This window comes from Myotis daubentonii, chromosome 1, assembly GCF_963259705.1.
Source record: "Myotis daubentonii chromosome 1, mMyoDau2.1, whole genome shotgun sequence".
In the NCBI taxonomy this organism is placed as follows: domain Eukaryota; kingdom Metazoa; phylum Chordata; class Mammalia; order Chiroptera; family Vespertilionidae; genus Myotis; species Myotis daubentonii.
Genome location: NC_081840.1, coordinates 188,476,362 through 188,504,135, shown reverse-complemented (window position 1 = coordinate 188,504,135; position 27,774 = coordinate 188,476,362). Strand labels below are relative to the sequence as shown.

The 27,774-nt window shown below is 42.1% G+C and overlaps 1 protein-coding gene across 5 annotated transcripts in view; it reads left to right on the top strand.

Moving 5' to 3' along the window:
* Positions 1–27,774, top strand: part of SLC4A4 (solute carrier family 4 member 4) — a 340,638-nt gene that overhangs the window by 166,852 nt on the left and 146,012 nt on the right. For 3 of the 5 annotated variants that reach the window (XM_059669116.1, XM_059669108.1, XM_059669098.1), the window contains one exon: positions 9,866–9,961. The exons of the other annotated variants lie outside the window; for them this stretch is intronic. In XM_059669116.1, the coding sequence (XP_059525099.1) occupies positions 9,866–9,961 (96 nt within the window). The remainder of the gene's footprint in view (positions 1–9,865; positions 9,962–27,774) is intronic. 5 annotated transcript variants of the gene reach the window in all.

Below are 27,774 nucleotides of genomic sequence, written 5' to 3'. Positions count from 1 at the left end.
AACTATTATAAAAATCAGCTCCTTGTCCTTCATGGTTGGGGAGTACCATACACTTTACTGGAAAGTGACTTTGGTTATCCAATTGGACCTATACTTTGAATTTTATTTTTCCTGAATACAATTTCATGACCCCATTTCATTTGTTTTTTAAGTAAAAAATTCTAAAGTAATTTAGTACTCAGTTTTAATATCTATAAAACCGAGGTAATAAAAATTTAATGAGATAATATATGTAAAATGTCTGGAATGGTAATTGTCACATAGTAAACACTCAACCAATGATATTAAATTATATATATGTTAACACAATTAAGGAAGAAAATCTCACATTAAGTAAAAGTGATTTTTGGAATGAGATTTGCCCTGTAGCTTACTATTTGGGAAGACAGTTACGGACACAGTGCTGATTTATTTCCTCTGCCCTTTGGTAATGTCATCAGCAATGGGAGAGGCAGGAGCCTGTTTTCATCACAGTCCTCTTACAGAATACCTGCCCATGTCAATGCTTTTACATTTTGTTGGATGGCTATCAGGGAAATACTAAACCACACTAAGAATCTAAGACTTAGATGAGAAGTTAGAAAAGGTGGCTGCTCCAGGCCCGGGCAATCAGCTCCTAGACCTCACCCTGCTTCCGCCAGGCTTTCTTCTGGTGCCATGTGGCATCTTCTAGCCAGTGGTTGGCAAACTGCGGCTCGGCAAACCGCAGCTCGTGAACCACATGCGGCTCTTTGGCCCCTTGAGTGTGGCTCTTCCACAAAATACCGGCTCTTCCACAAAATACCGACTTCTGCGCATGGGCCACGAAGTTTCAATTGCACTGTACCTGCACGCCTGCATTTATTTTGTGGAAGAGCCACACTCAAGGGGCCAAAGAGCCGCACGTGGCTCATGAGCTGCTGTTTGCCGACCACAGTTCTAGACTATTTATTGGGATATAGACTACTCCTGATTGACTTTATCTTCAGTCCACCACTATTTTTTTTCCTGTCAAGTTTGAGAAATTAGATCCACTTGCTCCCACCACTTATATCTCTCTGGATTCCTCTTTTCAGTGTTATCTGCCAGGCATAATACTGCTTCCTTGCTGTCCACCACATGCTGTTCCTGACATAAGCACACAACATCATCAGGTGTTTTAAAAGTCTACTAAATTTCCTAAAGTGACATAGGGTAGTGGTTAACAACATAGAACAAACAATGGAAAGAAATACATCCTTTTTGTTAATAGTGATTCTAGGCCCCATTGAAATGTCAGATTAGCTAGGCTGTTGTTGCTTTGGATCTGATTTGAGATTAGTGTCTTCAAGCTCTTTGGTTTGGATGACAGATCAAGCTGCCTCGATGCTGGCATGTGGTGGATCTGGCTGGGACCCCTGCCAGGTTTGGCAGCTTTCTCAGTCTCTTTAGAAACTCTTAGCTTTTTGTCCGGGCTCTGGATTCCAGCTTATCTTGATTGTCTCTGGCTGGGTGGTTCTACTTGGTGCTCCCTCCTCCTTCCCCCGCCTCCCCCCCCCCCCATATCCTTGAATTCAGACCTGGTCCCTGAATCAGTGGGTGAAGCAGGTATTTCCTTTACTTCCTTCCCTCAGATTCTGTTCCACTGAAGCAGGCCTTCATGCTCCTCTGGCTCTGCGATGGATCCATTGACAGGCCCCCATCACCTAAGATGAGTCATCTTCCCAGGTGCCTTTCTGCATACAATCAGCTCTCTCCAAAAGCCAGCAGCATCCCTCCATCTGTTCTGTTCAGAACGCTAATTCTGCATTCATTTGCGCAGCACAAATGAATATCCTGGCCAGAAACCAATGATCAAGCTCTTCTCAGCCTTAGATTTACTAGCCAATCCATGGAAAGTTTCTAAAAAAGTACCTGAATGAAAGTGTTTCCTAAAACAGTAGTTTTCATTATATTTCTAATTCATTTATCAGACCCCGTTCTTGTTGTATTTTTTTCCATCAGACCCCATTCTTATCTTTCTTTCATTTCCCCAGGTAGGTGACCTATCTTCCATATTTATAATGTTCAGATCTTTAAATAAACAATAATACATTTTCCTCCATGGGTCATTCCCTCCCTGTATGTCGTAGTCTGTTCTCTTTATGACAGAGAAGAGTCAGGCTTAACCAGTTAACTGTCACGCATCCAAAACGGAAACCATCCCCATTTCTTCCATATGTGCTGGAATATTTACTGGAATATTTACAAGTTTAAGTTATCATAATTTCCTTTACAAACCCAGAGATGTCACTAACAAGTCTGATTTTAAAGTTGGGTGACCAGAGTTGATATGCGAGGTTTGTGTCTATAGACGCTTATGGCATACGGAGTTAAGAGATAATCACAAAAGTGAGGATTTAGATTTTGACATTAAAGACCTACTTTATAATCTTCTCGAAGACATGGCATTATCTTTTCCAAAGGCTACACTAATCCTGGGCTTATACTTAGTAGTAGTGTGATTTTGAGCAATTTATTTTAATTTTTTATTGAATTAATCAGGGTGATATTGGTTAATAAAATTTTATAGGTTTCAGGCATACAATTCTATAATACATCATCTGTATATTGTGTTATGTGTTCACCACCCCTTGAGCAATTTTAATAACTTCTTGAGCCTCAGTTTTATATGTGTAAAATAAGGATAGCAATGTCTTATTCCGTGTATACAACCAGGAGTAAGCTATCTTTGTGAAAGTATTTAATTAGCACAATATGATGTACACTGTAGGGAACAGGTATTATCCAGAAAGATTTTAAGGGGCAAATTTAGTGCCTTTCAGATTTAAAACTGAGGACAGAACTTTAATTCAGCACCTTTATTTTGTATTCTATTATTTTCTGTATCTCTTAATTTTTTTTTTCTTCCACTGCAGTGGTCAGCAAACTGAGGCTCGTGAGCCACATGCGGTTCTTTGACCCCTTGAGTGTGGCTCTTCCACAAAATACCACGTGCAGGCACACATGTACAGTGCAATTGAAACTTCGTGGCCCATGTGCAGAAGTCGGTATTTTGTGGAAGAGCCACACTCAAGGGGCTAAAGAGCCGCATGTGGCTCAGAAGCCGCAGTTTGCCGACCACTGCACTACTGCATATAGGAAAACCTTCTTAGAGTTTTACTTTTTAAACAGTGTTACTTTCATTATCAATTTTACAGATGCCAAATCTTACCTAATAATAGACAAACATGGTAATTGACCATACCTTCTCTACGCCTCCCATTGGCTAATCAGTGAGATATGCAAATTAACCGCCAACCAAGATGGTGGCTGGCAGCCACGGAGCTGCAGCGAGCAGGAGGCTTGCTTTCTCCAGTGATGGAGAAAGCCAAGGTTCCCTGCCTGCCATGGCCGGCTCTAAGCTACACTGGAAGCAACAAAGTTTCAATTATATAAGGTAAATAAACCCCAGATACCTGCTTTCAGCCGGCCGTGGCCACGGAGCTGGAGCCTTGGGTTGCCCCTGGTGATGGAGGAAGCCAAGCACTGGCCAGCTCTGAGCTCCACTCCAGGTTACAAAATTTCAATTATAGAAGGTAAATAAATGCCAGGGAAAAAAAAGCATAAAAGGAGAGCCTGGGAGCTTCCGTCACTGGGGAGGCTTGGACAGCCTGAAAACGGCCCTCAGCCCCTCACCCAGGCTGGCCAAACCTCCGTGGGGTGGGCTTGACCAGCCTGAAAACAGCCATCAGCCCCTGACCCAGGCTGGCCAAACCTCCATGGGGTGAGGGTCCCCAGTGGGGGAGAGGGTTTGACCAGCCTGCAAACAGCTGTCAGCCCCTCACACAGGCTGGCCAGGCACCCCAGTGGGGATCCCCACCCTGAAGGGGTGTGTGACCAGCTGCAAACAGCCATCAGCCCCTCACCCAGGCTGGCGAGGCACCCCAGTGGCACCCCAGTGGGGACCCCCACCCTAAAGGGCAAACCAGCCGGCCCCCACCCATGCACCAGGCCTCTATCCTATATAATAAAAGGGTAATATGCAAACTGACCCTAACAGCAGAAAGATTGGGAATGACTGGTCACTATGACACACACTGACCACCAGCGGGCGGACACTCAATCCAGGAGCTGCCCCCTGGTTATCAGTGTGCTCCCACAGGGGGAGCTCTGCTCAGCCACAAGCCAGGCTGATGGCTGCCAGCACAGGTGGTGGTGGTGGGAGCCTCTCCCACCTCCTCAGCAGCACTAAGGATGTCAGACTGCAGCTTAGTCCTGCTCCCTGCAGGCAAGTGGACATCTCCCGAGGGCTTCTGGGCTGCCAGAGGGATGTCTGATTGCCATCTTAGGCCCAATCCCCCGGGGAATGGGCCTAAGCCAGCAGGTGGTCATCCCCCGAGGGGTCCCAGATTGTGAGAGGGCACAGGCCATGCTGAGGGACCCCCCCCCCCCCCGAGTGCACAAATTTTTGTGCACCAGGCCTCTAGTAATACATAATGAGATATCACACATGAGCTTTATAATATATTTAATTTAGAGTTTGAAAATTGATCGGTATGTCTGAGCAATGACAGTTTTTAGCTCTCAATAAGTAATATATGTGTAACAGGATATTACCATGAAATGAACGTATTTTAAAGTGTTACTAATTGCTAGTCTGTTTTGCATAGCCAAAGTCTGTGATGAAGTAAAGTAACTGGCTCTTCACTGATTTGCTGCTGTTAGCCCTGAATAAATTTTCTTTCAAGGCTTAAGGTCCTTGGTAGAGCTGCCCATATGAAGTCTTGTTTTCCCAAACCTTATCTTGTTCTAAGAGCAAATAGGAGTAAGAGTAGATCTGGGATCAAGTTCTAGTCTCTATGAAAGAGAGTAGAGAGGAGTAGAGGAAAGATAGGCAAACACGAGAAAAGGAGGTAAGGCAAAATAAAGACATGAGATGTGAGCACTGTGGACTCTTTACTGTGTCTTCTCAAAAGAAAAAAGGGGAAATAAAAGTCTTCCAAGATGATTAAGCATACCTTATTCCACTCAACCCCTGTTTCATTACAAATACAAAGGACAAAAAGGAGATCTTATCAGGTTTGTGAACCTGAATTCTTAAGAATTACATTTTAAATTTAAAGTAGGTTGCAGTCTTTAGTGTTTTCCAACACCCTTTTGGATGTTGAACAAAAAAGACATTGTTCTGTCAATGATAATAGTACTGGTAGCAATGATAACAACACCTCCCATTAACTGAGCACCTATTATATACCAGGCATTGTTCTCTACGATGGTTCTAATGTATATATCATTATCTCCATTTGTAGATGAAAAACCTGAAGCTCAGAAATGTAAGATAACATGTTCCAGCATACAAAATGGAGGAGCCCAGTTGCTTAATAACAATATGCTACTGCAACTACAGCAGGTCATGAGCTCCTTGTGGTGTAATTTATTTCCCACACATCAGTGAGTTGAAGTCTCTTTGTGTGATCCTATGATGTTGAAGGGCTCTGGTAGGAATACATACCAAACATGGCAATTGGATGTCTTTATTGATTTTTCCAAATGGAAATTTGTAGATAACCTGTCTCATGTGTTCACAGGTGAAATTGTGCTATGCTCTTGGGATAAATTTTCTTGGCTAACTAACAGTATGAAATGCATAGTAGTTGCTCAATAATCATTTGATCATACAACATTGCAATCCTGAAGGAGTTCTAAAACATTAACATAAGTAAAATTTATTTTCTTCTTATAAGACAAAAAAGAATTTTTATAGAGTAGATTCTTGGTCTACTTGAATAATTCAATGAGGGACACCCTGCTCACTTGAACAGATTTGGGATTGATGGTTTTAGATAAGTTGATTCTCCAGGGAAACATGAATCATCAAGAAAAAAGTCCTCTTCACAACATCTTTTTCTACAGTTTAGACCAGTGATGGTGAACCTTTTGAGGTCGGCGTGTCAGCATTTTGAAAAACCCTAACTTAACTCTGGTGCCGTGTCACATCTAGAAGTTTTTTGATATTTGAAACCATAGTTAAACAAAGACTTATATTTTTGATATTTATTTTATATATTTAACTAGGGGCCCGGTGCACGAAATTCGTGCACTGGGTGTGTGTGTGGGGGGAGTGTCCCTCAGCCCAGCCTGCCCCCTCTCACATACTGGGAGCCCTCAGGCGTTGACCCCCATCACCCTCCAATCGCAGGATCGGCCCCTTGCCCAGGCCTGACGCCTCTGACAGAGGCATCAGGTCTGGGCAGGGGACCCTCATTTCCCCCCATCACTGGTTCTGCCCCCAGCCCAGGCCTGATGCCTCTGGCCCAGGCATCAGGCCTCGGCAGGGGACCCCCAGACCCCTCCGATTGCTGGCTCTGCCCCTTGCCCAGGCCTGATGCCTCGGCCAGAGGCGTAGACCCCCATCACCCTCCGATCGCCTGATCGGCCCCTTGCCCAGGCCTGACGCCTCCGCCAGAGGTGTCATGTTTGGACAGGGGACCCCCATGTCCCCCCGATCACTGGCTCTGGCCCCCGCCCAGGCCTGAGGCCTCTGGCCCAGGAATCATGCCTGGGCAGGGGATCCCCATCTCCCTCTGATCGCTTGCTCTAACCCCTGCCCAAGCCTGACGCCTCTGACCCAGGCTTCAGGCCTGGGCAAGGGGACCATCATATCCCCCCAATCCCCGGCTCTGCCCCCCACCCAGGCCTGATGCCTCAGCCAGAAGAGTTGACCCTCATCACCCTCCGATCACCAATCACCGGATTGGCCCCTTGACCAGGCCTGAGGCCTCCGGCAGAGGTGTCAGGCCTGGGTAGGGAACCCCCAGCTCCTCGCGGTTGCAGGCTCCACCCCTGCCCAGGCCTAACGCCTCTGGCCTAGGCGTCCGGCCCGGGCAGCGGGGACCCGCAGCTGCAGCGGCCCCGCGATCGTGGGCTTCACTTTAGGCCCAGGCAAGGGACCCCTAGCTCATGGGACTGCCAGCTTCGACCATGCCCAGCTCCCATCGCTGGCTCCACCCCTACTTCCTGCTATCACTGGCCAGGGCGGAAAAGGCACCTGATTCTCCGATCATGGCTGGGGGGCAGGGCAAAGGCGGCCCTAGGGCCGCCTTTGCCCTGCCCCCCAGCTCTTAGCTCCCCCCTGGGTTTCTGATCACTGTCAGTGGCAGGGGGCTTCTTCCTGCTTTCCCTTTCGCCTCCCTGCATTGTGCCTACATATGCAAATTAACCGCCATCTTGTTGGCAGTTAACTGCCATCTTAGTTGGCAGTTAACTGCCAATCTTAGTTGGCAGTTAATTTGCATTTAGCCCTGATTAGCCAATGAAAAGGGTAGCGTCTTACGCCAATTACCATTTTTCTCTTTTATTAGTGTAGATGCCATTTAACAAAGAATAATCAACAAAAAAAATGAGTTCGCGTGTCACCTATGACACGTGTGTCATAGATTCGCCATCACTGGTCTAGATATTGGAAACCATCATTCAAAAATCTTCATAGCTGTATATCTTTCCCTATCAATTCCCAAGCATATAAACCAGTTTCTACCTTGTTCATGCATGAAGTCAGGCAAAGGTGATTTAAAACACAACATGTAAGATAGAAGCAAAGCTAAATTGTTTATTTTGTAGCTTAAGTGTACAATAAAAACATGATTTGGAAAAGGTGTTTAATAACATATTACCATGGTATAGTCATAGAAAGTTATGCTCCATCTTTGGGAACAACTTCCAGAATTTTATCTTTGGAATAAAATTGTGAAGAGAAAAGAAGCAACATGAAAGGGTTATAGAGTTTGTGCCTCTTTCTGCCCAGAAGTACGCATAGGGTCCGACAAATCAAAATGTTGTAATTTGCCAATATAAGTAACGGATGCTGTGAGCCTCCCCGTTTTCATGATGGTAAGCAGCCAGAGGGCTCCAGTCAGCTTTGTTGAAACACAGGTGCCAAGTCTCTATGGACAGTTTCATTTTCATGCAAGTCTTTGGAGCCAGGTTTTCCTGGTGTGTGGCAGGCTCTATTCCACTGTCTTCTTGATGGTGAAGTTCAGTGTCATTGGAGATAGTCTATGCAGAAGGACTTTCCAGCTTTAGTTCCCAACAAATAACGCATTGGTACATTCAGTGGAGGAGAGAGAAGCTACTGAGAAAAGTTCATTATTAGCATCTGAATTTTGGAGTGGCTGCTGACTTCTTTTACTTACTTTTAGAGCAAGCCATGGCATCAGTAAGCTACATGCTGATTAGAAGCTAACGAATGAGAGCGTTCTTTTGAGTTTACTTTGCATTACCAACCTCTGTTAGTTCTCACTGACCTGGAATTTCAGTAGGTTCTTGCTTGGGCCTACACCAATGGCTGCCAGTTGTCTAGCCTCTCTCATTGCTTTTAGCTAAGCCTGCAGGAATAATGGCTCTTGAAGCAGGTCATTCAGTTGTCCAAAGAAATAGGAGGTGAAACTTGGTCAGTATGAGAATGTTTCTGAATGCCTCTCTCTTGACAAAAGCAATTTTGGAATAATCTCAACTGGTTCATTTCCCTTTATCATGTTTCTTAGTGCAATAAAAACTTGCAAAGAAGTTCAGTTATGGGAAACAATTAAAATTTCAGATTGCAAAGAGAAGACATCAGACTTGCCTCAAACAGGTGCTGGCACAGATGGCCCACTCACAAGTGCTGGCTTTATTTACAGCATTTAAACATAGACAGATAAATTGACAAAAATGTTTCTAGATTTTATAATGTGCCGAGTGCCCAAATTTGGCCATAAAATTACATTAACTTATGTAAATGATTCCATTTAAAACTTGACCTCCCTAGTCACCAATAAATAGCCTTAAGAAGACTACTTGTCTGCCCTGTCGTATATATACTTGTGTGAATAGATGATCTAATCTTTTATTTTAGTTGAATGTGCCTTGATCATTAAGTGGCTGTCTTTCTTATTAAGGGGGGAAAACTCTCTCACGTTGAATTGTATGGAATGTGATGGTTAGATATTTCCAACCTCATTGTCCTTCCTGGAAGGGTAATGATGTTGCCTATTTGTTGGCATGCCTTGGAATGAGGCATTCGATAAGAATAGTAGAATAGATAACATGAAACCCAAATGAAACTATCTTCAGGCAGAAGTTGAGGAAAACTACCTGGAGGAACCATACTATATATTTAGCCTGCATCATTATTCTGTCTTGGATGTGGTCTAAGATTTGGCATGGGCGCACCAAATTGTAAAATTATAGTAAAGCAAATATTAAAAGGCACCAGAAAAGGAGTACTAGTTTGCATTCCTAACTTGGTTTGTATTAAGGTATTGATTTAGCTATTCCTAGTCTTATGTTTTGGAAGGGCTGAAAAACACTAAGTAGAAGAAATTGCAAGCCAGTTCAGAATTGCAAACCACTCACCAGGGACAGTATTTCAGAAGTGGAAGTGTGAACTGTTGCTTTCTGCATTGGCGCACAGGAACCATAGAAGGGTCTGCTGGGCAGATCAGAAAAAAGCTGCTTACTAATACAACACCCTGCTCCCGTGCTTCACAGAACCGTGCGACCTTCCCTCTGTGTGCGCTTAGGTGGTGCAAAATTATTAACAGTCTTGATCTTACATCTGGGATTAGTGTTCATTATGTGACTCTCTCCTCCGGATCCAATCCATGTTTTGTGTGTTAGCACTACAGGGCGGATCATCCACTGGTACCGAGGGAACTGTCATGATTGAATGTAATGTTTTCCTTCTGTGTTGGAATTTGTTCCATCAAAGGATGCAGGGTCAGGGGAGGGGGTGTGTGTCAATGTAATATGTCATTATTCTCCTTTAACCCGTTTGTGTGATTTGCTTTAGTATTTTTTCTTCTTAATTAACGCTCCATCCTCATCCTTGCTGTGGCTGCTTCATGTGTCCTCCTCCTCCTCCTGTCTTCTGCTTCTGACACTAAAGCCCGCAGCCCGCTTGAGAACTCAGTGCCCTGCCTAGCAACCCGCACCCTGGACGATGACCCTCGAGTGCGGCGTGCTCCCAGCGTGGGATGGCTGAGTAAGTCAATGACTGGGGCAAGGGCAAGGATGGTGGTGGTGGTGGTGGTGGTGGCGGTGGCAGTGGTGGGCAGTGGGAGGGCAGCGAGACTGGGCTGATGGTTACTGAGTGGAGGGCATCCTTAGGATGCCTGAAAAGATAAGGCTTGCAGATTCCTAAACTCACAGTTACTGGTTTATTCCTGCTGCTACCAAATTGTACAGCAAAAATGTGTTCTCTGAATAATCTGCCATCCTGAGTTCAAGTTGAATACCTTGTAAGGTAGCAGAAAGAGGTTTTTTTTTTTTTTTTTTTTTTTTTTTTTGTCTTATTTTAGAGAGAGAGAGAGGAAAGGAGGGAGGGAGGAAGGGAGGCAGAGAGAAATTGGTTGTTGTTTTACTTATTTATACATTCATTGGTTGATTCTTGTATGTGACCTGATCGGGGATTGAACCTGCAACCTTGGAAAATTGGTACAACACTCTAACCAACTGAGCTACCTGGCTAGGGGCAGTGCAAAGAGTTTGAGACAAAGGTTAGGCCTGGCACTGGCAGCACCTCCTCCATGGAGCACTTCTTAGCTTCCTTCAGAGGATTGTGAGGAAGATACTGGAGATGAGATCTCTGAGGGTGGTTTGAAAGCATTCAAGTGATAGGTAAGAGGAAGAACTTACTATTAAGTTAATGGTCTAAAAATAAATAAATCCAGATTCCTGTCACCTGCTAGAAAGGCAGTAGGTGTTATGGGCAGTGAAACAATAATATAATAGAATCTTTATTTTTAAAATAAAAAACTTTGTAGAAGAGACATGTTTACATACCTAAAATCCAAAGATAAAAGAACATGCACAGAAAACTGCATGGACTTTCCCCTGGGATTTCCAGATTTGATTATGCGTACTATAAATTTTAGTTGTCAAGAAACCCATCCATGGTGACATTCAGCCTTAACTATTTATTATTACCTAAGCCTATTGATTTAAGCTTCTTACTGTTTTAGTGTGAGTAAATTTCACTTTCCTAGGAAGATGTCTTTCTCCGTTGATGCCATGGGGACATTTTAGTTCATCCTAAAATGGTGTTTGGTGTGCTACACTATTCCATGGCTTTCAGTGGAGTAAATTTAACATTTTTAGAAACTATTAGTAATCTTTATTTCCACTAAGGATATAGATGCACTGGGTATCTGTATATATAAAAAGCTAGCAACTGGAACGCTATACGACCGGTCACTATGATGCCCACTGTGTCCAGCAAACCGGCTGATCCGGGGGTGGAGCTGTAGGTGAACCTCCCTCGCCCCCTCCATCCTCCCCCCAGCTGCCCCACCCCTGATCGGCCTCTCCTGCACTGATCAGGCGCTGGGTGGCAGACCAAATCGCCCCTCCCTGGCCATTCCCCCCCTCCCCTGGCCCTGCCCCCGATGGGCCGCCCCACCCCAATGGGCCCGTAGCCTCTCTTCCCAGCCAGTCCCACCCCTGATCACCCCCCTCCACCCTAATAGGGGGTGGGGCCGACTGGCCAACCTCCTGCAGCCCCTCCCCCTGTCCATCCCTGCCCCCAATGGGCCCTCATCACCCCCAGCGGCCCGCAGCCCCTCCCCCAAGCCAGCTCCATCCCCGATTGGCACCCCCACTCCAATCAGGGGTAGGGCTGGCTGGCCAACCATCCATGGCCTCTCCCCCAGGCTGCTGGTCCACAGCTCCCCCCACCCCATTCAGGGTTGGGGCTCGCCAGCCAATTGCCTGCAGCCCCTCCCCTCAGCCGGCCCTGCCCTGATTGGGCCTGATCGGGGTGGCCTGGCTGGCCAACCTCTCGCCATCTCCTCCTCCCAACAGGCCCACCCTGATCCACCAATTGGGGCCAGACTGGCCGGACTCTACCCGTGCACAAATTCATGCACTGGGCCTCTAGTTTAGAGATAAGTACATGAGTCTTTGCCCTCAGGTTTTTTTTTTCCTAATGAGGGAGGCAGGACACAATAGATAAAAATTGTACAAAATGCTATGTGAAATGACTGAAAAAACATGCACGCACACTCGAATACATAAGATTATGGGAACATCTGATCTACTTGGCCTGGGAGTTGTGTTGGTAGAAGAGACTTTGGAATAGATGATTTTGGGGCTAAATCTTAAAGGAAGAGTTGGAATTTGGTGGTGGGAGAATTGGAGGAAGGGCCTCTTATTGAACTATTACCTTGGTAATGATTTCTGATATAAAGTAGGTCTAATTTTACTTGACTCATAATACAGGTTTCAAACATTAATTTATTACTTTCCAGATAAAAACCCTGAGCTAAGTACTTTGTGTAATACCATTTCATTTTTTGAACAATCCTGTACAATGACTATTGTTAATATTCACATTTTGCAGATGAAGAAATGGTACTTAGAGAGCTTTAGCAACTTGTCCAAATCACACAGATACTGACTTGTATAGGGCAGAACTTGAACTTCACCGTAAGGTAGTTTGATCTATACCATTGATGGGCAATGTTGTTGAAATTAAAGTATAGGATATTCACATGGTCAGATTGCCAAAAAAATCTTCTACTGACCCCACAATGAAGCTCTGACATTAATAGTATTTTCTCTGAAAGAATCATCCATTCCTTCTAAATAGTGCCCCCCCCCCCCAATGATGCCTCTGAGATAAAAAATAAATTTAGGTAAGAAGTTTAGTCATTGGGGTTTGGAGTCAGGCAGGATTGGGTTTGAATCCTGCATCTGCCATTTGCTGGCCTCCAGACATTGGGCAAATTACTTCTCTACTGTACATTTGGGTTTCTCAACTATAAAATTGAATTAGTTTTACCAACATAGGATTGTAGTAAGAATTAAATTAGAAATATGTAAAATATTTAGCAAATTGCTCAGCACTCAGTAAATTCAGCAACACTGTTATTAGCAAAGTGCTTATAGGAATTGCTCAACAAATTGTAGTTGGTCTTATCCTATGAAAATTTTATTTATTCCATGTCAGACATTCAGACACTAAAATATTGTGGATAAAGCATCAAGAAAATTGACCAAAATATTTAGTTTGTTGATGATATGGAAATATGGTAACTACTTGGAAATCAACCTAAGACCACATCTGGGTCAGTCTTTCTAAGAAAACACATTTTAGTTATAAGAGAGGATCCTTCTCATAGTCTATTTATGTGATATATTCACTCCCTAAATAAACAACTTTGATGTATAATCTTAATCATCTTCTCCAGGACTTCTTATACCTACCACACCAATTCAGTAAATTTTGGATACATATATTAAACAACGAAGGTATGAAAAGTGTTGTTACTAATCCTTGTTCTACCTACCTAGCCAACCCAATTCTCATCTTTTTTCAGGATGAACCTATAGTCCAATCAACTTCTCTTTTTCTTTTGGCTTATGTTGTGTCAAGTCCTACTTCTGTGTCTTCATTGATTCCTCTGTTTTTCCAAGAGGGCCTTTTCAAGGTTGCCTATTCAAAACTATCCACCAGGGTCTGTCTGAATGCAGTGTCATCTCCCTGATAAAACAGTTCTAGTAAGCATGAAAGATCTCTCTCCAGGTCTTAACATTTCAGAGTTGCTGCTGCCTGTGCCCCACAATTGAAAATTTACTGTTATGTTGTCTTTGGGTGCTGCATTGTTTGTGTTTTTTGGTTTCAACTATATAAAAAATCTCCTTTAGGGCAGGTGCTATATCTCATGCTTTTGTGTGTTGGCCAGTGCAGTGTAGGTACTTGAAACATGGGCGTTGTATAGTAAACAATTATTGATTCTTGACACTTGGACATTTCATTAAAAGCAAACAGCAGCTCAGTATTTACTAGGGCCCATCTTGGCCACACTCAACTATTAACCAGAAATGAATATTGTTTACTACCTGGAAAACGATTTCCCCATATTTCTGCTCATCCTGGTCTGAGGAATTTGATTAGCAGTTTATTCTGATAGCTAACACGGAATTATTTTTCAAAAACGCTGCCAAAATATCAGCTGAAACACAGGTTTGTGAACAAGGTTCTAATGATTAAATCTTTTAGTATTCTTAGCAAGGCATCTTCAGGCTTGCTGTCACTTGAAGTAACTACCTTTATAAAGCTCTATTTAAAGCTGCTTTTGGTGTAAGCGCTCATCATTTTTACATTGTATGCTTCTTATCTTAGTTGTCACTTGAGGCAGATATGAGCTTACAGCTCTTACCCATTTCAAATGCTGCCAAGGTATTGAATTAGAAGTTGGGACAAAACCAAAAATGATTTCCTCCTACAGATCTCACTGGCAGGTCTGGGACCAGCCCTGGCCACTGAGAGCAAAAGGAAAGTCTCCTTTTCAGGACAAACTAATACCCACTTAAATGCTTTGCCATTATTAGAGAACAGGAGCAGACCCTTCCTTGGGAGGTCCAGAATGGCTTCACTCTAGCGCTTATCTGGGAAGTCAATTTCACACCTAGCACCGGCATCCTCGGAGCCCTGAGAAATCACTTGTGTCCTTTCGCAGTTATTGGAAGTTGAGATCAGCTGTTGGGACTCTTATGTCTGAACTTCAAAGAAGAAAGTAAGGTTTAGGGTTTTTTTTTTGTTTTTTTTTTTACCATCTTCTACACATTCTGGCATGTCTTCACCTTGCTCAACAAGGAGATTTTGGTATTTGCAAACATTCAAACTTGTGCTTGGTAAGATGGTGATATGTAGACTATGTTCATATTCACATTCTTTCTCTCATCACCAAAGCTGTTCCTTTTTCTGACCTTCCTGTTTCTTACCATCTTTCTTCCTTCTTTCAGACTTGGAAACGTATAGCCGTCCTTGATTATATACTCTCTCTTCCCCTCTACCCTCATTGAATCACTGCATCTGTTAATTGTTACCTCTGTACTGTTGCTTACCTCTGTCTCCATTCTCATCTTACTGTCATTGCTTTGGTTCTGGTCCTTCTTTCCTCTTGTTCAGTCTAACTCAGTAGCCTGTTATTTGTGGTCACTGCTTGTAGTTGGGCATATGCAATCACATTTGACATTTTGCTTCCAGTTTATCTTACCATATCTGGCTGATAAGTTACCTCCTCATGTGGAAATGGTCAAGGGCAACTCAGTGCATCTCAAACAACATCCAAAACACTAGGCCTGGCATTCAAGTCTCATTGCACAGTGACTGAAAGTTGAGTAAGTGGCATTTCATGCTAATGTATTTCCCTTTATTTACACTACATTTCAGCAGCTTCTTACCATTACTTGAATTTGCTGAATGCTTCCCTCTGTTAGTGTCTTTGCCCAAGGCATTCTTTCCACTTGGAATACTCTTCTTTCTCCTGAGACTTTCTGTCAAAATTCTGCCCATTGTTCAAGGCCCACAATCTCCTTGAAACCATCCTAACTTGAGGTGCTCTCGACTGACTTTCTGAAAGCAACTGTTTTGATATTCCTCATATGACATTTTCTCATTTTGCTTTGTGTAGATACTGTGTGGGTATGCATCTTACTGCCTCTGCACATTTCTTAAGGGCAGGGCCCAGGTCTAATTCATGTAGATACCCTCTATCACAGGGATGGGCAAACTATGGCTCATGGACCAAATCTTACCTGCCTGGTTTGATAAATAAAATTTTACTGGAGCACAGCCATACTCATTAGTTTATGTATTGTCAATGGCTGCTTTCATGCTACAGTTGTAGACTTATGTACTTGCAACAGAGATCATATGGCCCACAAAGTCTAAAATATTTACTAAAAAGTTTTCTGGCCGAAACCGGTTTGGCTCAGTGGATGGAGCGTCGGCCTGCGGACTGGGGGGTCCCAGGTTCAATTCCGGTCGGGGGCATGTGCCTGGGTTGCGGGCATATCCCCAGTGGGAGATGTGCAGGAGGCAGATGATCGATGTTTCTCTCTCATCGATGTTTCTAACGCTCTGTCTCTCTCCCTTCCTCTCTGTAAAAAATCAATAAAATATATTTAAAAAAAAATAAATAAAAAGTTTTCTGACCTTTGCACTATAGTACTATTTCTTAAAGTGAGGACTGGAGAGCCCTGGGTATCCCTGAGATAATTTCAGAGGGTTTGAAAGGTCTTAGGATTTATTTTTTAAATATCATTCAACCAAAACAACATACATATCTCAATAGATTGAGCACAGAGCAGACAGGAGAATCCAGTTGTGTTTCATTAATCCATACATTAAAGAGATTTGTAATAATGTGAATGCCGTTCTTTTTATCACATTTTTTTTTGTTTTGTGAAACAAGTTATTTTTCATAAAATACATTACTTATGCTAACATGTAATGGGTTTATTAATATTGAAATTTAATTGATAAATATTTTTAACATTTTAGTTTTAGTTTCTAATATGATACACATTGAAAGATAAACAAACACTCTTAATTTTTAAGTGTGTAAAGGTGTCCTGGGACCAAAAGGTTTGACAATTGCTCCATGTGTCTAGCAGAATGTTGAAAGAATGAGTAACAGAACCAAACGTAAAATTAAAGCACAGTGGTAATAATTGAAAGGATTGAAAGGGAAGTAGAAGAGTCATTAAGAAATGATGTCTACTATGTGTTTTGTAACTTTGATTCTCCCTTTGCCTCCCAGAGAACATTGATGAGAAATAGTACAGTGAGGATAGCTTGAGGGGGTAGGAAGAACAGCTGGTGATCCTGACCTTTTTCCTTTCATGACAACTCTAGTCAAGATGGGCTGGATTATGCTACAGTGACAACTAACCACAAACATCTCAGCTCATTACCATCACAGAAGTTTCTTACTCATATTACTATATGTTTATGTGGAACTTCAAGGAGCTATCTATGCTCACCATCATTGTTCAGAATCCAGGCTCACAGAAGGTTTCTCTCAATACATACTTCCACAATAATTGTCGCTGCCTCTTCAACTTCTGCCCAGCCATGACATATGTTACTTTCACTCACATTTCATCGCCATAGTGAGTCATATGTCTCCACCTAACTTTACAGAACTGTTATCCTCCCATTTGCTCAGAGGTGGAGATTCAGAACTATTTGGTAGACAGTACTAATGACGACCTCTCAGTCACAACAGAAATTGTAGCCTTGACTTTGGCATGTGTCCTTCTCGGCAATGCCGAGAGCAGTGTGAAGCTAGGTAAGGACAGTGTACAGAAAATACTCTCTTTCTGCATACTCTTGCAGATGGGGGATGAGGGCTTTTCTCATAGTGAGGGAGGGCTGGGGTTATCAGTTCAAGGGCTACCACTGGGACTGTGGTTTTATGGGAGACTTCTGAGATGGACTAGATTAATTTGAAACTGATGGGGGTCCTTTCATGTAGATATACAACAGTAAACCATTCTTATTAGACCAAACAACATCTGGATTTAATTCTTGGAGACAGCTTAAAATCTAACTACTTGAATTAGTACGTCCGTACATGTGAGTAAAGGGACTGAAGGAAAAGCAAATGTAATATTCTAGCTGCAGATATCAATTTCAAAGTTAATAATGAAATTTCTTTTTGGCAGCTAGCAGTAGAGTTTTACTTTGATGAAGATTGTTGGCAGAATCTTCGGAAATTTGCCTGTTCTTTTTGTGGTAAACTGAATATTCATGGTGTTTACGTTTTGATATTTCAGGTCCCAAGTCTGTTCCTCTTAATGCATCCTCCATCTCAGTAGCTCCTCATCCATCTCCTGTCAGGGCACAAGCCCCTGTCATCTCAGACTCCTGCTTGTCCTCCATTCTCCACTCTCTCCTGTTTTCTTCCTGCCCTTCACTGAATCTCCATTACAACTGCTCTATGTCAGTCCTCATAATCCTTTGTGAAAACAATGTCAATATCCTAGTTTCCTCAGCTTCCATTCTTACCCATTTATATCCATCCTCTACAACTGCTAGAAGGACCTAGGTCACAAAAGCAAACAAGTCACTCCTGCTCAAAAACCTTGCATGACAAGTCTTTGTCCTTTATATGCTCAAGCCCATGCTCACAAGTCTGGCTTTCTAACCCGTGACTTGTGCCTTGACTTGGTCTCTCCTTAACTCAAATTATCTCTGGACATTACCACTCTAGCACTACCAGGTCCAGTGATAATTTGGATTCTCATGTTCTTAGATTCCATGCCTTTCAATCTCTCTATATCTTGACCTGATTAAATTTAACCTATCCTTGAAGTTCTTATTTCTTCTAGTCGATTCTTTTTCATCTTTCTCCTTTCTTTCCATTCCACCAAAGTTCCTCTCCTTCATTTCTGCTCTCATACTTCCTGCCTTGTTTTATCATTGCACCATAGTACAAGCATGTTTTCTTCATTGTTGAAAAGTGCTCAAAGGGCCTGAACCATATCCCACTTATATTTGAATCTCCATTGCCAAGCACAATGCCACACACTAAGTAGATATTCAGTAATAGTTGGACTGCACTAATTCATCCACCTGAATCTTGTCTGCCATGGGTAAATTATTTGCTAACTGGGGACTGTTAAGTCACACTTATATCTCATTTGTCCAAACTAGGTTGATAAGGATAAGGTATACTTTCATCATCTTTAAGAACTTTGTCAATCTGAAAACAAATAAGAGAGGAACGTAGCATCTACTTAACCAGAATGTGCAGCATCCATTTGCTTGAGAGAAACCTTTGGAATAATAGGCAGTTCCAATTTTGTTTTTTACTATGGGGCACTCTTAGAAGGAATGATAACAAACTTCTCAAATTCATCTACATTTTATTTGGCTTAGTTTCCTTTTTATTTTTCTATATTTTTGTGAGTGATGGTGGTAGTGTGGTTCATGAATTGTGATTCTTTGTGCACAGATTGGGGTTCTTTTGGAGAACTGTGATTTGTTTATCACTCAGGGCCTTTCAGGATCCATAGACACTTCATGAATATTTGTTGTTTAAATGAATTCTTAAACTGAAAATGAGATAAAAGACTGAAAAGAGCGCAGAAATGATTTTTTTTCGAATTTGTTAGACCAGAATCTTCACATCACCCAAATTAACCAACCTCAGCCCCAGTGGCATCAGGAAGCTCTGCTGCTTTTCTTTGGCTGCTGATATTTCTTCGGTAGCAGAATGTGAGAATTCCTGGGCCTGGGGCTCCATTTCTGGTTGACCAGACCATTCTATCCATGGTTGAGATATCACTACCAAGGCAATTACCAGCTGTCATCTATTCAACCCGGCCCTGTCTCATTTAATCCTCACAAAATATTCTATGAAGCTTAAGCATCACTGACCTCTTATAATAGAGGAAGATGCTGAGGCTCACTGAGGTTAAGTATTCACAGTACTCATTAAGGCTATTCACAAATGTTACAACTCTCTCTCTCTCTTCTGGGTACATATGAGGATTCTACTTCCTCAACCATTTGAAGTCATGTGCGACCACAGGACTTGTTTTGGCCAATGAAACATGAGCAGAATGATGAATGTCATTTACAGGGAAACTATTCTCCTTTCCTTCATAGCGGCAGTGTTCTAGAGAGCAGTTACATGCATTTAATTCCTGGTCTAAAGACAAAGATGGAGGCCCAAACGCCCAGCCAGTCCACTGTGGACATTATCATGAGTGAGAAATAAGTCACTGTTGTTTTAAGCCATGAGACTCTGAGGTTGCTATTTTACTGTAACCTTGCCTATGTGGCAGGGGAGTCCTTGAGGTCATCCAGTAAGTGGCCCACCAGGGTTTGAATTCAGGTGTGTAGACTCCAGATGACGTGCTTCCTTTTCTCTTTTGCTTCTCATTCTCTCTGTCTTCGGGTCTTCCTACTTTCAGCCATAGAGAGTGCTCTTGTTTGCTAATAAGAGGTATGGACACTTATCATTCAGAGTTTTATCGTTTTAAGTCAGAAAATGAAATTCCTGGTATTTCTCAATGAGAGACAACAAGTCAGCATTCCAAAGTGTAATTTGCTGGGATGGTTCTGTTTTCTAAGGCCCATTCTTAACGACTACAGGAAACAGCTGGAGTGCACAAACTATCACGGGCCATGATCAGCTTTTGCTTCAGAAAGAGCCATACGCTGTGATGGGTTCTGCAAGTAGTAACCATGGTTACCAGTCAAAGAACAGTATTGTTAGGTGAATGTGGCAGAGAAACTAATATCAGCATCCTTTTTGAGGAGGAAGAATAGGGTAAATCCAATTGTAATGACAAGTTTTCCCCTCAATAAATGTGTTACTTTAAAAATCGATTCTCCTAGCACACACTTAGACTTTGGTCTGGATTTTAGGAATAGCCGTCAGTGTCAAGCTTGACTCATTTCTTCAATTTCTAAAGGACATCTTTGAATAATTTTTAACTGTCTTTTGAGGGAACTGCCTAGAGCCTGTAAGAAAGTGACATTTCCTTTGGACTAGCTAGTGGCTGAGCTGTGTAGGTTATTTTTATTTGTAATGATGTCAGTGGTGTTTGAGACTATTGTCTTCAGTAAGAATGATTATTATCCCCTTGAATTGGTAGTATCCCTTCTCCTTTAGTGATGATAAATTCACTATGTCCAGTTATAGTGATAGAGTTTTTGGGTGTTATATTAATTCATGTAAACTGTCCATTCATTCATTCATGTAAATATATTTTTAAAATATATTTTATTGATTTTTTAAAGAGAGGATGGGCGAGGGATAGAGAGTTAGAAACATCGATGAGAGAGAAACACCGATCAGCTGCCTCCTGCACACTCCCTACTGGGTATGTGCCCGCAACCAAGGAACATGCCCTTGACCGGAATCAAACCTGGGCCCCTTGAGTCCGCAGGTCGATGCCCTATCCTCTGAGCCAAACCGGTTAGGGCTCATGTAAATATTTTGAACCAGCTCAGTGGCCAGTGCTCAGCTAGGTGCTGGGAAAATACAATGAATAAGGCAGACAAGTCTTCACCTTTAGAGACCTACTGCTTCAACCAATTGTTACCAAGCGGAGAGTGATATTTGTGATAAACTTATTCTCCTGAGCAAAGTGGGAGTGTGTGTAGAGAGAGTGAGTCACAACTGAAGGGGGAGAATGAGAACATAGAGACCATCTAGGCTAGGACAGTAGTCGTCAACCTTTCGGACCTCACAGACCACCATGGTCCGCTGACCACTGGTTGGTGACTGCTGATCTAGGAAGTGATCAGATAGCAAGAGATCTGACTCAGCCTAGGAATGTTGTTTAGAGGAATCGGAGAAAGGGAAACTCAGTTGGCGCAGGATGAGGGCTAGCTTAATACAAACATGTGGAGGAAAGTAGACTTTGCTGCTTCGGAGAACAGAACCAGGCTCTCTGGGTGAACATTTTAGGAGAGAAGATACTGACTCAAGACTCCTGATGTTTTAGATAGGGATCTGAATTTAATTTTTGTTTTCACAATTCACGAATTTCCGTGATTTTCCAGTTGGCAAGGAGATAGTTCCATCTCTTTTGTATGAGGATATAGACTTTTCCTATCAAGGTACCTTTGTTTAAGAGGTTTTTTTTTTGGGGGGGGTGCGGGGGGGGGATGAGAGCTGCAGAGACCACCTCCCCAGGCCAGAGAATTGTAAAGGTAAAGCAAGGTCCTCTGTTATGAAATCCATAGTCAGTCCTGGGAACATATGAGGATGTACGTTATTGCTAAGAAGTTATGTGTATTTAAATGAAAGTGAGCTCCTGCTATGCATATGTGTGCTTTGAAATGGCACATACAGCCTCTTGGTCCATCTACATGCTGCTACTTACCTGAGAAATTTGCCACAGCGAATCATGAGCTTTATTACAATGAAATTGGTTGCCTCATTATGTGGCAAGGTTCCTGTCATCCAAAATATATAAGCAGATATTAAGAGACTGGCTCTCTCTGATATTATAGAACTGTTTGGGAAAGAACTTGGTTATGATCTCCAGGTACTTTTTAATTCTGTGATTCTATGAGCCACGTCTATAATAACATACACAACCTTCCAGTGTATATACCCCTTGGGGCATTTAAACTTATACCATCTGTATTATATTCCTCTAGAGATAACATGTAATTGTGAGAAAATTCCAGTCTACTGTACTAGATGAATTTCCAAAGCTAAGGTTTTGATACTGATTCAGGTTATTACTGATATGAGGTTTTCCCCCCTCATTTTCTGCTTTTTCCCCTTCTTCGTTTTAATTTAGCCAAAAATAGATTTTCTAGAAAAGGATCTTTGCACATTGATTTATGCAATCGTTAAACAGCATAACTAGACCCTGGTGAAGCATTCTTGGAGTCTCTGCATCTTTTTGGGGGGTTGTTGATTGAGGTTTCATGCGTTTTACCCTTTGCTCTTGTTCTACTCATTTCACCCTCTATTCCACTGTAGTAGTAAATATAGAAAGGCATATATTGCCCTCAAATCAGAGGGAGAGGTGCTAGAATGAACTGAGACCACAGTCTCCTCAGATCACAGTAGCGATCACCTTAAGAACTTTCTGTCACCACGATATAACATATCAAAAGCATAGGTTTCTCGGGTAAATATTTATGAATGACCTCTGTGCTCAGCAAGACATCTGACACTTTTCCTAGAAATCCTCTACCTCTGGTTTGTCTGAAGTCCCTCTGTGTGATGAACACCTTCTGGTTTGTCTGAAGTCCCTTCATATCCTCTGTGTGATGAATAGCAGCTACTTTAGGCCTCAGTCCCCATTTCTTGATTTGGCTCAGACTGTTTCAACCCCTCTGCTGCAGCCTCTCCGTTCTCTGAACTGGTCTCCTTAGTCTGGAAAATTACACATGGTGGGATCCTACCATGGTGACTGGAGATCACAGTTTCCTGAGGACCTTGAGTTCTGAGGGGATTTATGCATGTGGTTGCAGGCCAAAGGGAAGAAGAAAACCATGAATGTTGACTGAACAACTGTGCAGGACTCTTGTTCACATGTTTTCCTGCTTAATCCTTTCAACAATCCTGTAAAAGCGCATTACACCCGTTTTACCACTTTTTCATACTCAATGTTGTCTTCTTTCCATGATACTATGCTGACAAGTTATCTCTGGGGTTCTTTTTGTATTTCTCCTTATGGACCATTAGGTTCATCTGAGAGAGGTGAGGTGTGAGCCACCACCTTGTACACCTCCACCCACCATCAGAAAAATGATGGCTGTGGCAGTTGGTGTCATGCAGATCTGTGTCATGGAGTCAAAGATCCTTACCCTCTGGATGATTTCAGAGAGGAAGGGAGAAGGAAACAGAGAAACATCAGTGATGAGAGAAAATCATTGATCAGCTGCCTCCTGCATGCCCCACACTGGGGATCAAGTGATCCTGCAACCCAGGCATGTGCCTTGACCGGGAATTGAACCATGACCTCCTGGTTCATAGGTCGACGTTCAACCACTGAGCTACACCAGCCGGGTCCCTTGGCATTTCCTGGAAGTAGATGACGACATGATTTCGGAGTAGGACAGGATCAGCTTGGAACTGCAAGCATCTCAGTTCAGCTCTGGTTTTTCATTAAGAGGGAAATCCTGGGTGCATCTTAATTCTGATCAGAATTCCCAACATGACCCTAGAATTCCCAACATGGCCTCAAAGCTGTCACACCACTTGGAATCTAGAGGTCATTTGGCTGATTTTCTCCAAGGGGGGAAAAGGAGGGTCTGAGTAAGTGCACACCAGGAAAGGGGCTGTCCCCTGCCTTTGCTGTCACCTGGACTTACGGTTCGTAAATGAGGACAGTCTTCAGGGCCACTTGGGGGATAGAGGCATTAGGGGCCCAGAGATGTTTGTGACCTCCTTTTCTGGAGGCTGCTCTCTGAGTTGCGGGTGACCTGTGATTACTGATTGCTCAATGTGTATTAACTAATTGGATGTGCGTCAGCAAGGCCATGTGGAGTTACTGCCCAGGAAGCCAATTTGAATGACTTTTCCCCAAATCCCTGTTTGTGAGCCATGAATCAAGAGCCATGAGGAGGGGCTACATTTGTGACTGGAGGCCCAGAGACTGTGCCTATTACTCTTAAAGTTTTATTTATATCTATGTCTGTGTTTATCCTTATCTAATACTTACATATCTAATACTTATAAACTTATAGTTTATGAGATATACTATAAGTTTATAAGTATATCTAATATAGCCAATACTTATAAACTATGTCTGTATCGACATTGATATTGACATCCATATGTATGTATTTATTTGGCTGTTGATGCAGAACTATATTAAATGGCTTTTCTGTGCATAATTTTTTTTCTGCATGTAATTTTCAGGTATAAGTGTTTTTGTTGACTAAAGCTATCGGTGTAAATCTTTGATAATTCAGACAGAACCTTCAGGAAACATTTCCCTTGCTGTGATTTTAAAAATAGTGTAAATATTTATTATTTCATGGAGCATGTTAAAACTATTTAAAACTTGATTTTAAATTTATTTAAATTTTGATCTTAATGTTTACATTGAAATTTGATCTAACTAAATCTTCCGAGGTTGTCTGCTAGTCAATAATGTTTCAACTTATTCTCAGGTACTTAGAAATAATAAAAGTAGACATACTTAACATTTATCATATGATAGATATGTATTGTATTTTTATTAAAGTATTATGTGCAAATCATTATGAAATTGAAGAGCACAGAAGGATTTCAAATGAAAAATGGACTGCTTGGCTTCATATTCCTGGGCCTGCCCTTGTAACAACCATTTGTAATTCTTTAAATTGTTTCTATTAAAAAATTTTATTTTAGGAATCTCTATCTCTCTTTATAATTAGCTTACCTTGCTGTTTCTGGTTTATCAATCTTAGATATTGTCTGTTGATTTTTTTCTTTTCTAGAAAACATTTTACCTATTTTATGCAACCATGTTTCTGTCCTCTAAATATGTTTGTATCTTCCTCTTAGTTCTGTTAATTACATTTGTAATGTTTGGGCAATAAACCTGTGCTTTTATTATTTATTTGTTTTGTATGTTTATTCCTTTGTGGCAAGTATTGGTGGGATCTTTTGACTTCTTACTTGAGGAAAGGGATATGGACTTCCCTACCCCTCTCTGCACTATTCCCTTCCTTGCCCCTCTCCTTGCTATTTTCACTTCCAGGCTTCTGTCATAAGTACTTCCACTACTTATTGTAATTATTGGTTAGACTTACATTCTTGTCTCTACAAATAAAATCTGTGTTTTTTTGTCAGTCAGTTCTAAAGTCAGAGATGCGTAATAACATTATTATGACTATATGAATATTGTTTACTCTAAAGCTATAGAATGGACTATGATCACATTTTATCTTTGTACATTTTTTTAAACCTGGAGTTTTAAATTACATTTTTTAGAATCAGCTAACATTCCCCTATTCCCAAACTTTTTCAGCATCTCAGGGATACAGTGAACCCTATAGATACCTCCTTCTTTTGCAGATCCATCGTCCCGTTGTCCCCCGCTGCCCCACACCACCCTCTTGCTGCGTAAGACACCTGGCCCTCGAGACCTGCTGCACATCTGCTGTTCTTTTACTTTCACTGCTCTCCTGAGTTCAAGACTATGTATCTGTTTTTCTTAGTCTGTTCCTTCATTTTGGTAAATTACACTTCAAGTAATTTTGTATGAAAGGGCATATTCCCTTTTATTCCCTAAACTTTATTCCCTAAAAGTTTCATTGTGTTGTTTGTTGTTGTTTTTCACATGTATTATTTGGATGAGTACAGGAATACAGGTTGAAATGATTTTTCTCCCAGAAATTTAAAAATATGGTCCCATTCTCTTCTACTATTCTGGGTTGCTTAAGAGAATTCCAAGAGTCTTATTCTTATTTTCTTTCCTCTGTAGATAAAAAAAAAATATATCTTAGAATATTTTCGTCATTCTTGGTATTGTGAATTTTCACAATGATTCATCTACATTCAGGGTGTGTGTGTGTATGTGTGTGTGTGTGTGTGTGTGTGTGTGTGTGTGTGGTTTGTTTATTTTTCTCTTGGGACCCTTTTGATTAGAAGAAACATGTCCTTTAGATCTGGTGTATTTTCTTTAATACTGTTTTCTTTTTCAATGCCTTGTTCTGGGTTAGTAGGACTCCTAATAGTCGGCTGCTGGCCTTCCTGGAGTAGCCTCTGTTCCCCTGATCTTCTCTCTCAGGTTTTCGGGCTGTTTGTTCCAGTGGGAAACAGGCTGTTCCAGGGGATCACTCACAGGAGATGGTGATGTGGCAGGGTGGCTCGTTAGTGATGGCTGCCCCTGCCCCTGCGCTTCCAATGTCCCCTCTCCACCCAGCCACGGAGAAAGACCCACCGTGGCTTCTGCAGGCCCAAACGAAAGCTAGTGCCCAGAGTTATGCTTCATAGTTCCTCAGAGCCCACGAGTCTGCCAGCCTTAGGTGGCCAGCAGATCCCCATGTTCGACTGGTCCCTGGCAGGAGAGAGCAGAAAGTAACAGGGCAGGGGCAGCCATCACAGGGCGAGTGCAAATCCGAGAGAGAGAGAGAGAGAGAGAGAGAGAATGCTTTTTCTCCAGGGATTTTAACCAGGAGCTTTTTCAAAATACCAAATTTCATAGGCTTGCATTGGCTTCCCCCCTAGCCAATGATCTTTCCTCCTAGGCTAGACTGACAGGCCTCTAGGGTCAAACACCTCCCCCTGCACCATTGGGCATGTCCTTGTCCCCCCCCCCTCCCCCGCCCAGTACCAGCTGGGAGAAGGGAGGGGTGTTAATCCCCTTGGAGGGACAATGCTGATTTCTTGGGGTGTGAAGCTGTAGCTTCCTAGTGAAGCAAACAGGCCTCAGCTTCCCAACTGAATGTGCTCAACAATGTCTGGCTCCCTTTGCTCTCTTCCTTTAGATAACCAGCTAAGGACTGTAACATCTCTACCCTTACATTTTTTGGAATATTTTCTAACCTTTATATTGTTTATTTTATTTGCAATGATATATGGTCTTTAAAAGTAATTATAATTCTAAAGTATTTTTTTTGCTCTATTTTTATAACATCTTGTACATGTTTTATGAATATAATAGTTTCCTTCTTTCTTTCTTTTTTTTGTTAATATGCACCCTAGGATTATTTTTACCTTCACTGATTTTTAGAGAGAGTGTAAGGGAGGGAAAGAAGAAGGGATGGGATGGAGAGAGAAAGAGAAAGAGAGAGAGAGAGAGAGAGAGAGAGAGAGAGAGAGAGAGAGACATTGGTTGCCTCCCCCAGGCATCCCACCTGGGCAGGGGCTCGAACCTACAACTAGGTATATGCTCTGAGAACCTTAGGTGTGCCGGCTGACACTCTAATCACTGAGCCACGCTGGTCAAGGCTATAATAGCTTCTTAATCTCTCTGCAGACTAGTAAGAGTTTTTATTTACACTTTTAAAATTATATATTTTTAAAAATTGAAATTGTGTGGGTTTCTTTTTTTGGTGTGTGTTTTAGTCTTAGGCTTTCTCAAATATTTGATCATCTTCAATTGTTCATTTGTATTTAAGAAAGAGTTTTTGTTTTTGAATGAGTAGAAAATGTTATCCTGATATATCCCCTAAATTCTAGAGTTCAGAAGACTTTGCTCTGAGGTACAAACACCTGCACTAATTACCCTTGTGTTCTCTAGCACTTCTTTAGCAAACAGCCCTGTGGTGTAAAAGGCTGCTGGGTGCTCTGCCCGCTGGGGTGGTGGTAAACTTTCTGTGCATAGAGTTTCCATAAACTCATGTCTTTCAACCCCAATTATATTTGGCCTCTTCCAGTGTGAAGCGTTTTTGGAGTTTTGCAGGGAAGATCTTTTTGACATATACCTCTCTGCACATATTTTACACTGCAATTTCTATACTCTGCAAAAAGTGCCAGGTTCTAATACACCATCTGCTCTTCTTCTTCCAGAAAGTTTTTGAAGTCTGTTTCTGTTGGTCTTCCACCAGTTTTTTTTTTTTTTAAATTGATGTGGTTTTATATTGTTTTT